General features: G+C 40.4%; 1 protein-coding gene across 3 annotated transcripts in view; it reads left to right on the plus strand.

The window, feature by feature from the left end:
• The window catches only part of sgl (UDP-glucose 6-dehydrogenase sgl), a 92,892-nt gene that overhangs the window by 40,645 nt on the left and 38,689 nt on the right, over positions 1-13,558 (plus strand). For all 3 annotated transcript variants that reach the window (XM_076183650.1, XM_076183651.1, XM_076183649.1), the window contains exons 4-5: positions 9,033-9,197; positions 13,226-13,423. In XM_076183650.1, coding sequence (XP_076039765.1) covers positions 9,033-9,197; positions 13,226-13,423 — 363 coding nt within the window. The remainder of the gene's footprint in view (positions 1-9,032; positions 9,198-13,225; positions 13,424-13,558) is intronic.

Raw genomic sequence — 13,558 nt, forward strand, 5'->3', positions numbered from 1 at the left:
ATTGGGATAAGATAAATACGAGGGGACATGATAAGAAATTCAAAAAAAGATAGTTATAGAAGAGACCTGAAAAAAAATCCACACAGAGTGGTGGATATCTGGAACAACTGGATAAAGCAATAGTGTGTGCAAAAACTATACACGAATTTAAGAGAAAACTAGACAGTACGAGATACAAAGACGGGACCCCATGAGCATAGCTCCCCTTCCCATAAGATACAACTAGGTAAACACACACACACACACACACACACACACACACACACACACACACACACACATGGCGCTGTGGTTAGCGCTCTGGCCTGCCACTACGGAGGTCCGGGTTCGACCCTCGCCCGGGGCTGAAATAATATCAGTATCGCAGCGCTGAGGGGTGTTACTCCAACTCTCGTGGGCGGGGAGTTGGGTGTGTGTGTGTGTGCAAGGTCATAGCATTACCCATAGATCGGACCTACGAGCTCTGAGCTCTCTTCCAGGAGGGAAATAGCTGTCGATCACGAGTCCAACACGTGATCCAAAGACCAAGTGAATACACACACACACACACACACATCTCACACACATCTCACACACATCCGTCATCCACTTGTTTTCCCTATTACCTCAGCTGCTGGTGGATGAAGGACATCCACGCGCCCCTCACCAGCCCTTTGCCCGAACTAGAAGCAATGCAGCAAGACACAGCACCTCCACAGCAAGGCCTGACAGCAGAAGCTGGTTTACCCCCACCGATTCATTTACATAACGACCCCCTCCCATCAGCAAATAGAAAAGACGAGAAATTATTTCGGGGCGCGTCAATTTATCAGCCATTCACAACCATTCTTCATTCACTCTTGCTTTCTCCCCTCCCTTGCTCAACAGGCATTCCTTTTACCCAAGGCTCACGTCAACCCCATCCATCCATCTCATCCTCGGTCGTCCCCTCAAGTTCACTCCATCCACCTCTACCTTGCACACTCCTTTTTACTAGTCTTTCCTTGTTCTTTCAGTGTTACCAATTTTCCCAATATTCTTTCAGTTGCCTTATCACCCAGTTCCTTATCCAACCTTGCTCTCCTCCTCACTTCCTCGTTTCTTACCCTATCTATTTTCGTAACCTCTTCTCAAAAACTTAATCTGAAGGACACTTAAATTTCTCATTTATACATCCTTTATATCCCAAGTCTCAGCCATGTACAGTGTTTTAGACACGTTCACCACTTCATACAGTCATTTCTGCGTTCATCCCCAAATACCCATTTCTCAGAACGCTTTTCAGTCCCTCAATGCGTTTCCTTTCTTCACTCTACAGCAGCGTTTCTCAATCTTTTTACCCTTGCGTAACCTTTAAAATAATTTGCATGTCTCAAAGAACCCGTGCAAAAAAAACAAACAAACAAAAAACAAAACAAAACACGTGTACCATATCATTCTTATTTTATTTTCATCGTGATAATACGTTAGGTAGGATGATATCTATATTACATTATTACAATAACCAAGAATGTGTCTTATGTTTTAATTATATTACGTACTAGCCAAATTACCCGCGCGTTGCTGCGGGCAAATGATGATCATTTTGGTTTTGATAGAATTTGTGGAGAAAAGTTACACGTATCAATATAATTCAATGGAAAATGTAACAAAAGTAAAATGTTGAAAAAAAAAAAAAATGAGGAGGGAGACGCCCTTTGGAAATAAAATATACTTATACAAGTAGCCTGGGTTATGGTGAATATATATATGGTTTGGGGGGAGCTCGTGAACAAACAGACAGACAAAGGGTACTACTTTATCATTGTAGATACAAGTGAAATATAGTTATCCAAGTACCTTGGGTTATAAGGTTTCAGAATATATATGGTTATAGGGGTCTATCTGCAAAAACCTAAGAGGAGTTCGTGAATAATCCCTAACCTAACCATACCCCACCTAACTTTAACCCTTAACAACCCTAACCAAGTACCTGGAGTGATAGGGTATCAGAATATACATGGTTATGGGGGTCTATCTCCAAAACCCCAGGAGTTCGTGAACAAACAAACAGACAGACAGACAAATGAAAGATAGTTATCCAAGTACCTTGGGTTATAAGGTTTCAGAATATATATGATTATAGGGGTCTATCTACAAAAACCTAGGAGGAGTTCGTGAATAATCTTTAACCTAACCATTGTAGTGGATTGTTAACACTACATGATGAACGGTACTCGGCCGTAAGAGAAGAATTGAAACAAACAACTTAGAACTGGCCCGCCCGCGATAATATCAAATGAAAACAGTCAATATTTCAGCATTTGGTAAGATTATACAATCATTTTACATTTACATGCTTTCTTAAAAAGGCTATCATAGTTTGTGGTTATATTAATTTCACAAACATAGATAATATTTATGGACACATACAATGGTTTGTTTAATAGTTTTTGTCACAAAAATGCTATGCACGTTAAGGGGACACTACATTAGTGGCGTGTTACCACACCATACCCCCACCTAACCCTAACCACCTAACCCTTAACCCTAACCAAAATAATTTTTTTGGAAATTAAATATAGTTATCCAAGTACCTGAAGTGACAGGGTATCAGAATATATATGGTTATGGGGGTCTATCTCCAAACCCTAGGAGGAGTTCGTGAACAAACAAACAGAGGCTACTACTTTATTATAGTAGATATGAAATTAAATAAAAAATAAAAAATGCATTAGCTTATCCCACTTTTTCTCGCGGAACCCTCAGGGACCTTTTGCGGAACCTTCCGGGGAACCCTGGTTGAGAAACGCTGCTCTACAGCATTTGATCATAACTGCTGTCCCTTTCTGCTGCCTTCTTTAAGGGGTTTCGTTCTTATTAAAATTATTAAAATAATTTGAAAGGGATATGTATCCTATGCAAAGGGGTTTGATCCTTAAGAGGGATTCAACCCCCTTATTAAAAAGAATCCCAATCCCTTCAAAAGCATCTGTCCCCCATATGAAATATCTAACACACTTTCAAAGGATCGAACTCCATTAGAAGGGATCCAGTCCCCCTAGAACCTCTGGTTATCGCCGAAGGACACATTTGAAACTGAAAAAAAAAAAAAAAAAATCGTGTGTCCACCAATAAATCCTTGAAAATCGTCTACGAATAGGGTATTCCCCATAGTTGAACAGAAGGGTATGGTGAGAGAAACACAAAGCTCGTACCTGTGAAGGGTAAAAGTGTGGAGAGGCGTGAGACAGAAGGGTGGGAGGTAGAGGAGGAGGAGAATGGAGCTGGAGGTGTAGAGTCATGTTCGTGGTACGTGGCGTCTGCAAAGGGAGTACGATGTTCCCACGGCACGCAGCCACTGCCGTCGCCAACGCCACCATCAACATCAAGCGTTCGGCTTCCATTGAGTCAACGGCCAGCGAGACCGAACGGAGTCGACCGTGACGTGCAAGCGCGTGTGCGTTCGAGTTTGTGCGAATGTGGGCACCTTCTCGACTGCATGGGGCTATTGGGGGGTGGGGGTGATTCTACGGTGTTTGGAAATGTTGTTCAACTACTTTAGGTTTATGAATCCAAAATTGGCAGAGAAACTACCGGTGGTATTCTTTAAAAGATATTTCCACATATAAATCCTGTATAAATCCTTGGAAGGGAAAGATTTATAGTTTAGTTTGAGGGCAGGATAGATAAGATGGGGGAGAGGACGGGAGGGGGGATTTGGGGGTTTAGTGTAAGGTAAGAATGAAATGGAAGGAAGTTAGAGTTATGATAGGCGTGGGGCAGCACTTGATCGGTTATTTTTCTAGTCTCGTGGACTGTTGAAAGTTTTATATAAGGAAATATATATTTTTAAAGAATACCACCGTATCTTACGGTGATATTCTTAAAATCTTTCCTTATATAGATATTTTCCTTCCAAGGATTTATATAAGATTTTTTTTAATACCACCTTATGCCCTTTCGACTTCCCCAGTCTCTTGATATAATCACTTGCCAATAAACAAACTTTATTGCTAGTATGCAACTATTTTACATAAAATTCTTGTGTTGAAACATGCACAACGCTATATAACGACACTGCCTGTTGATTTATTTTAATTTGTTCAGATATATGAAATGCATCCGGGACCTTTCAACAAGGTCTTTACTTTTAGTCCCGTATGGTTAATCAGTTGACCAATTATATTAAGCATATTTTCATATTGGAGCTTACATTATTTACTTGCGTGCATGTTGGCTACATGTTAATATTCTCAAACGACACCGGGGAAAAAAAAACTGCATACATAACACATCCAACTTAAATGCAGTGTGTTGTATCTTCCCATCACATTCAGTTATGTAATTGTTTGTAACTTGTTTATTAATATATTGTTTTTTGTGAAGTGTTGAGCATTTATCATCACATTCTTACTGACTCCTTAGAATCCTGTTACTGTAATACGTTAGTTATTGGATTAGATTTTGCTTGTCTCTACGCGGACTTGGGTTTGAATCCAACGGCTATTGGTGATTTGTCCGGGCGCGCTGAGTATACAAGGGAAACGTGACTGTTGGCTGAAGCGTTCCACCTCACCTTTGTCCAGTTTATGACTATAAAAAAGGACTTCAACTCTTTTTCGTTTTACTTTTATTGTTTTCTCTTGAAGACCACATTTTTTACAATGGGCTAGTGCAATAGACCGTACTGCCATCTAATGGCAGTCGAAGTTATCTGTGATATGTACGAATATTTTGTATATTTGATTTGTACCTTATTTTGAGCCTATAAAAAAAAATCGAATGCCTTTGGCAAACATTATATTTGTAAGTGATATAAAAAAGATACCCATAGATAGGGTTGCCAACCGTCCTTTATTTCAAAGGACAGTCCTTTATTCAGCTCTATTTGTCCTTGTCCTTTATTGACATTTGAAATTACACTGTCCTGTATTTTGAAATCGTTTTGACTGGTAGTTCAATTTCCTGCTCTCAAGACGTGATTGCAAAAGTGTTTATTTCTTGTAAGGGTGCAGACTCTGTCAACTCTAGTCCGCACAATACCAGAAGCACAGAGCAGCAGACAGCAGACCGCATACCGCATAGCCTCATTTTATGTATAACTCAATTCTCCATAAAAAAAAAAAAATGCATTCATTTAGGGAAAACCAGAAAATCATAAACGATGTTCCTAAATCTGAGAATCACAAAAAAAAAAAAAGAAAAAAAAAAAAAAGAAGAAAGGACGTTGGACGTTTGGAAAGGCAATACCTCCGTCTATCAACTGAACTCACGAAGAACCAAAACAAATATGGCGCATTATACAAGGTAGTGATGAAGCCCTTCACAAAATCAAGCCGTAATATGTTATAAATACCAGAAGAACAGTGAAATTTATGCGAGAAAACTTGTAATAGTAGTGCCAACATTTCATGTTATTATCAGATATTTGGAAAAACATAATAGATTTCGATGAAAATTCAACATTCGGCTAATCATCAAACCTAAGTTTCTTAGGCCATTCATTCCCAAAGTTTCAGAAATTTCTAGAGGTAGTAGAATATTTGAAGTTAGAAGGAAAGCTTAAATTAAAGATGGGTGAACTTTTTGATGAAGTAGTATTAATTCAAAGAAACTTCGACATTATCAAAAGCTCTGAACTCTCCATAAACTCAAAAACAAAAAGCTGATAGTGGTATTTCATTTTGAAATCTATCGACTTTAAATGTATCAATGTTTTCAAAATAGTTTCTTTTGTACTATCAATTCAGACCATCATCGTATGAGAAAGTTTTAAGTTTAATGTCATCTAAATGGGGAGATGAAAGGAACTGATGATCTGTTGAATTAAGAATGAACTCATATATTTTAACATAAAAGATAGTTGCTTGGAATTCGCTAAAAACATCAAAGATGATACAAATTTTCTGAAGGCAGCAAAAAGCTAAGGCAAATATAGTTTTAAAGATTAAAATTCTTTGATCAAGGTAAAATAAATGTCTTCTCATTCTTGTTTTTTGTATTTTCATATGCATTTAATATTGGCATCTATTATGATCTATAGCCACTTAGAAAAATATCAATAAAGTTTTTGTGTCCTTTATTGTAGCTTAACAGAGTTGGCAACCCTACCCATAGAGCAGGGATTAGCACGTATGTTGTTCTATGTGGATTTATGAATTTTACTTTCAGCCACCTTCACCACAAAATGATGTTTTTATTTATTTGTGTATTTTCATTTCACTGGCGTGGAGCCGAGTCTTTGTGTATTCAAAGCCCCCAAAGATGGCGCCCAAAACATTCTCTCCTACAAGGACGACCGATAATCCTTTTTATTGGCGGAGCTCGGGAGGTTTTGAATGGATATAGTGATGCTCAGGTGCGAGGAGAAAGAGCAGATGCAAGGCCAGTAGGGAAGGTTACACCTGCTACTGTTTAGTCACAACGATGAGAACCTTACAAAAGCTGAAGGCATAACCGACGACAGCAACTTAAACTTGTCACACCATATATTCCCCTTGCTGACTCACAATACGGCTTTAGGCCACTACACTCCACAAACACTCTTCTGACAAACCTCACACAAAGAATTTTTGATGGCATCAATTCAGATAGGCCCCACCACAGAACACTTCTTATAACATTGGACATTAGTAAAGCTTTTGATGCTATCCCCCGCCACAACCTAACAAATAAAATATATAACACAGACATGCACAATAACACAGACATGCACAATAACACCAAAAGATGGCTGGCCAATTATCTGGCAGGTAGGAATGCTCATGTGTCATATAATGGCCAATCATCGCACATCAGAAACATTAAGAACGGAGTACCACAGGGCTCAGTTCTATCCCCCACATTATTTAATCTATACATGCATGACTTACCCACGCCAGACACCTCAGAAATACAAATCTCTTCCTACGCAGACGACATAACAATCACATGCACACATCGTAACACAGACAAAGCTGCAGAAATAATCCAGCCTTACCTTGACACACTCAACACATGGTTCATCACAAACAGACTCAAAATAGCTCCAACCAAATCTACAGCAACACTTCTCACCAACTGGACAAAAGAACACAAATACATACCTCATCTCTACATCAACAACGCTCTAATACCACACACAAACACACCGAAAATTCTTGGTGTAACATACGATACATCCATGTCTTTCAAACAACACCTCACAAACATAAAAAACAAATGCACACCTAGACTTAACGCACTTAAGTCAATCACTGGAACAACATTTGGACAAAACAAAGAAACTAATATAACAATATACAAACAATGCATACGCTCAGTGATGAATTATGCGAGTCCTGCATGGGCTCCTAATCTCAGTGAGACACACCACAACACCCTTCAAATCATACAAAACAAAGCCCTAAAAACAATTACAGGCTGCACAAATACATCACCTACAGACCATTTACACCATGAAACAAAAGTCCTCAAAGTCAAGGACCACCTCGACATGAGAGGCACACAAACACTTGCTGCAGCCACCACAAACACATCACACCCGCTACACTACATAGCAGAACACCCACACACACCAAGAAACATTAAAACTACACCCAAAGACCTTTATTACGCACAGATACTCTCTTCTCTTCCTCCACAACCACCAAATACCAGCCTCCGGAAACATATTCATAATCATATCACTCACCGCTCCATTAACACACTGAAAGACAACACACTGCTGCATGCCAGACCCCCTGATATCCACCCTTCTGAATCCTCTCTCCCACGAAAGGACAGAGTCCACTTGGCCAGACTGCGATGCGGTCACCACCCAGCACTTCTAAGCTACCAGAAGAGGCTGGACGACCGTGTTGTGAACAGCTGCCCAGGATGTAACACTTCACCCCATACCATACAACACATAATGGAAGACTGCATTATACACAATCATGCACGCAAACAACACAACATACACTCTATAAAGGATTTGTGGGAAAACCCAGTTTCGGCTGTGGCCTTCCTTGGGGAGACGGGACTGCTCGGACAGACAGTCTAGGGAACGACAACAACAACAACAACGTACAGGGCAGTGTTTTCCAACATTTTCTGTCCCTAGCACCTCTTGTAGTCGTGTCTAAGTAGTCCATCGTCCCCTAACTAATATCGTTATTACTAGGAGGATAAAAGAAAGTGTATGCATGCATGCAATATCCGAAGAGCTGATGTGCATCTAGTGTCAGACATAGATGTAGAACTCGCTGGGTTGATTGTTTTTGGCATTTGTACATGGCTGATCACCCACGATGCCAACTACAGGCTGGAGTTCGGATGACATCTGTCGATCCACCAATAAATGACACTCCATACTAAGAATGAAGTTACAGATACTGTAAGTTGAAGGGTGGAAAAACGACTAGCGTATGCAACGTCAGCACGTAGGTATTGAATGGAGATGAAGCCACGGTCCTGAGATTTTATGCAATGATGGTCGTACATATCTGGAAGCAGGAAATGAGACTGGCAGGACTGCAACAAATACCACATTACTCATTGCTTAGTATGATGGGTCAAGGTGCTGCCCCACCTGTTCCTTGGACTCGCTCGCTCCCATGAACTTAAGTTTCAGAGGCCCAGGCAGTCAACAACTGATCGGATCTTAGCGTTTCGTGTTCTTGTTTATGTATTTGCTCACTGTAGTAGTAGACAAAGTTGAAACTGTGCTCATCAGGCTCGTCCCCGTATCTCCACTGACCAAACTTTGCTCTTGAGTTCATCAGTGTTGTTAGGATTATATAATTAACATGTTCCACAAATTAATGCATCTGTGGAAAGTCCATGTGCGTGTGTGTGTGTGTACATTATAACTAATTCGATATGTACACACGCATACATTAGCGTATTATTACATACTGTTTTTGTTCAGGTCGTAAAATTTACACGATACCGCCAACTCCCTATCGGATGACCCAAAGGTCGTCTGTTCCCAGCCCATACCCTCACCCTACTTCACTAACTTCCCTGCTCATTCTCATCCTATTTTCTTTCGGGAAACCTTGTCCTCATACCATATTCCCATTTTATTTTATTTTTTTCTTATCTCTCAGGGTCGTGCTGCAGACCTCAAATTCGTGGAATCCTGTTCACGGAAAATTGCGCAAGTCGCCACGGGACCCAAAATAGTTGTCGAGAAGTCGACTGTGCCGGTGCGCGCGGCAGAGTCCATCATCAACATTTTAACGGCCAACACCAGACCCGGCATTTCCTTCCAGGTGTGTAGGATAAAGATTGTAGAATTCACGCGATCTCCAATTATGTTTTTTCTCTATGTGCATGTTATTTGTCGTTGTTTGTTCTTAGTGTTCTTGTTTCTTCGTCTTCTTCATATACACATATTCGCGAACAGAGGTTGGGGCACGCGTAGAGGCCTTATGACTCCAAAAATACTTTAGAATTACTCTTTGTGTATTTACCTAGTTGTATTTTACGGGAAGGGGAGTTAGGCTTGTGGTGTCCCGTCTTCATATCTCGTTTTATCTAGACTGTTTTTAAATTCGTGTATCGCTGTTGCACACACCACATTTTCATCTAACTTGTTCCAAACGTCTATTACCCTGTGGGGAAAGCCATTCTTTTTCAGGTTTCTTCTATAACTGTCTTTCTTGATTCTTTCCGTGTCCTCTTGTATCTCTACCATCCCATGTTATTAGATCCTCTCTATCAATAGTTTCTATGACTTTCATGATTCTATAAATAGTTATCAAGTCTCTTCTCTCTCTTCTTTGCTCTAATGTCTGTAGCTTAAGTTTTGCTAGTCTCTCCTCATATGATAGTTCGGAGAGTGTTGGTGCCAATTTCGTAATTGTTCTTTGTATCCTTTCAAGTTTTGTTATACATTTTTTTGTACTTGGTGACCACGTCGTCGCTGCATACTCCAATCTTGGTCTTATCAAAGTGACTAGTATTTTCTTCACCATTTCTTCATCAAGGTATGTAAATGCCACTTTGATTGTTCTTATTAAATTATAAGTTTCTCCTCATTTTTTATATCTTTAATTTCTTTCTCTCTCGTTTTATATGATCCCACTATTCTTTTTTTGCTTCTTCCAAATTCCATTATACTACACTTCGTAATATTGAATTCCATCTCCCACTTCCTACTCCATTCCCTTACTTTATTGAGATCACTCTGTAGTGACTCACAATCCTCTACAGTGTTCACTTTTTTCAACAATTTTGCATCGTCCACAAAGAAACTCATATAACTTTCGATTCCTTTATCCATATCAATATATATATAGCAAACATTATTGGGGCCAGAATTGTTCCTTGTGGAACTCCACTTATCACTTCATCCCAATTAGAGTGTTTGTCTCTTATCACCACTCTCATTTTTCTTTCATGCAAGAAGTCTTCTATCCACTTCAGCAATTTGCCCAGTATTCTCCTGGAGTTTCTAATTTCGGTAAATTTTTAGCTTCGACCATGGGCGCAACATAGCAATAGAAGATTAATTATTAATTTTGTAAATTATAATGTATCAACGTAATATGCAATTTTGTGAGAGGAAAAAACAAAACAAAAAAGTGCTAAAATAGATTTCGTAAGTAACGAAGTCGTGTCGGACGAATGGTGCGCCATGCTTGTTATGATAGATGCCGACGTCGAAGAAATGAAAGGATGATAAATTCATCTAACCTAAACTAAACTAACCTAAACTAACCTAACCTAACCTGTGTTTAATAAATCATTACCTGCAAATTAAATGTGATCCGGTTCGTCCTCGTTGTCGTCGTCGTGAGAGACGTTGGCGGGCTTTTCAACCACTCTCTAAGCTTGCGGGGTATACAAAGTTCTTGCAGCTTGAAGGAATGCATGTATCTCCGCTCCATAACATTCCTTCAAGAAAATGTACCTGGCGAGGTACTGTCGGAAGTACCAAGGCCGTCAATTGACAGACGACAAGATGGCGTCCCAATCCTATAAGACCGACTTCGTTCATTAGCATATTTGCTTGTAGCAAGGTATTTTTTTTTTTCATTTCCGCCCACAAAATTGCATTTACAAAATTAATAATTAATTTTCTATTGCTATATTGCGCCCATGGTCGAAACTAAAAAAAATACCCTAATTTCTTAGCAATTTCTTATGTGGCACCTTATCAAAAGCTTTTTTCAGGTCTAGAAATGCACAATCAGCCCATCCATCTCTTTTTTGTATTACGTCTATTAGCCTTGAATAGAAACACATTAAGTTTGTGACGCATGATCGTCTTTGTCTAAATCCAAATTGCCTTGGAGTGTGTGAATGTGTATGTTTTCTCTACCTTCCTCCTCTCCCTCCCATCCCTCACCCTCCCTCCTCTCTCCCTCTCTCTTTTGCTCTCCCATCTCTCTCTCTCCCCTCTCCCTCCCATCCCATCTCTCACTCCCTGTCTTACTCTCTCTCCCTCCCACTCCCCCTCTCTCCCTCCATCTCTATATCTCCCTCTTCATCTCTCTCTCTCCCTTCCTCCCTCCCTCCCTCCCTCCCTCCCTCTCTGTTTCTTTCTTCATCCTCTCTCTCTCTCTCTCTCTCTCTCTCTCTCTCTCTCTCTCTCTCTCTCTCTCTCCTTCCTCTCCCACTATCCCTCCTCTCCCTCACTCACTCACTCTCTCCCTTCATTTCTGCCTCACTCCATCTTCCCCTCTATCTCTTTCCCTCCCTCCCACCCTCTCTCTCTATCTCTCTCTTTCTCTCTCCCTCTCCCTCCCTTCCCCTCTCTCTCTCTCTCTCTCTCTCTCTCTCTCTCTCCCTCCATCTCTCTCTCCCTCCATCTCTCTCTCCCTCCATCTTTATCTCTATCTCTCCCTCTCCCTTCCTCACTCTCTCTCTTTGTCTCTCCCTACCACACTCTCCCTCCCCCTCCCTTCCCCTCCTCCCCTCCCCCTCTCTCCCCTCCCCCTTTCTCCCTTTTTCTCTATTTCCCTCTCCCTTCATCTCTCTGTCTCTATCTGCCTCCCTCCCTCGCACCCCCCCCTCTCTCTCTCTCTCTCTCTCTCTCTCTCTCTCTCTCTCTCTCTCTCTCTCTCTCTCTCTCTCTCTCTCTCATTTTCTCTCTCTCTGTCTTTCTCTCAGGTGGAGATTGTTCTTTAGTCATCAGAAAGTATTTGACTGCATAAAACTTGTGCAGGAGAGTGTGGGCACTCCAAATGATGAGAGATTTTGTTTACGGTGTATGAGAATGAGGTCATATGTGATTATTATACAGTATTGTTATTATTCTATGTAACTTAATGTATCATGGTCAGAACCTGTGATTGAGACCTGTACAACCTATTTCTATCAGAAGGGTATCAGAGAAAATCTCCTTGCTGGTCCATCTTCATACCCTGTCAGCCTCCTTGCTTGCATTTGCAGGTGCAGCCCCATGTGGCTGATACTTGGTCAGTAGACTGCGATCTAGATCTCTGTATTGGTGTCATCTGTATTCCTTCCACCTTAATATGTAGAGAGCTGACAGCTGGCAACCTTTCCTTTCCAGCTTTTTTCAGCTGGTGTTCTAAAATCAGTTCCACACAAGTGCAATGCTGTCATTAGTTCGAGGTTTCTTCCCAGACGGATCCATGGGAAGGTTCAAGGGCCTTTACTATCTGCTGTGGGTTCCCAATCAGCAAAACTCAAAGTAACACTTAACTGACGATCACAGTTTTGTCATATTTTGTATGGGATGTTGCCTACGTAAACTTTATATTGTCAACATTTGAGGTGCTTTAGTGACATCTCAATAGACCAGTCGCACAGCATTCTGTTTGATTGGAGAATATATTCCATTTAAAAAGAATACTGACTCCTCATAATTTCTGTCTTTCCTTTCTGCTGCCTTCCATGGCTTTTTCCTACACCATGTGTATGATGTCATTGACAGAAGAGATCTTTTGATAGGAGGGCTATAAGAGGTATGGGAACAAACAAATAAAAACCATGTGTCTAAAGGCTGTGAAGAAATACAGTTTTTCATATAGATGCATAAATACTTGGAATAGCTTAGAAGATGATGCAGCCAAAACCTGGAACAATACATGTATTCAAATCTAGATATGGTAATTGGAAATCAATGATGTAGATTAAGTTAGAATCTGTACATGTATGATAAACAGGAGAGTAGGACATGGGACCCAATGAGTGTTGCTCCTCTCCTGTATACTACACTTAGATAAATACCTCTTCAGTGAGATATTGTCCCCAAGGATAGAAGAACGATTTTTTACTGATGAAATACTAATATAATTCTACCCTGTCTCTTCAATACGACTTTCAGGTTCTTTCCAACCCAGAATTCCTTTCTGAAGGCACTGCTATTGAGGATTTGCTCAACCCTGACCGTGTGCTCATTGGTGGAGAAGAGTCGGAAGGTGGAGCGAAGGCAATAGAAGAGCTGTCATGGATTTACCAGCACTGGATTCCTGCCAAGAAGATTCTTACTACAAACACATGGTCCTCAGAACTCTCCAAATTGGTAATTTGAAAATTAATGCAATCTTGGAGTTTGTTATTGCTAAGTTCTAATAGTAATGTGATTAAGGAAGTATTTGAAATGATTATATACTCTTTGATGAGCACCTTTGTTGTTGTTTCATGAATCAGTACAGGT

This window comes from Oratosquilla oratoria, chromosome 4, assembly GCF_046742065.1.
Source record: "Oratosquilla oratoria isolate Oo_2021 chromosome 4, ASM4674206v1, whole genome shotgun sequence".
Lineage (NCBI taxonomy): Eukaryota > Metazoa > Arthropoda > Malacostraca > Stomatopoda > Squillidae > Oratosquilla > Oratosquilla oratoria.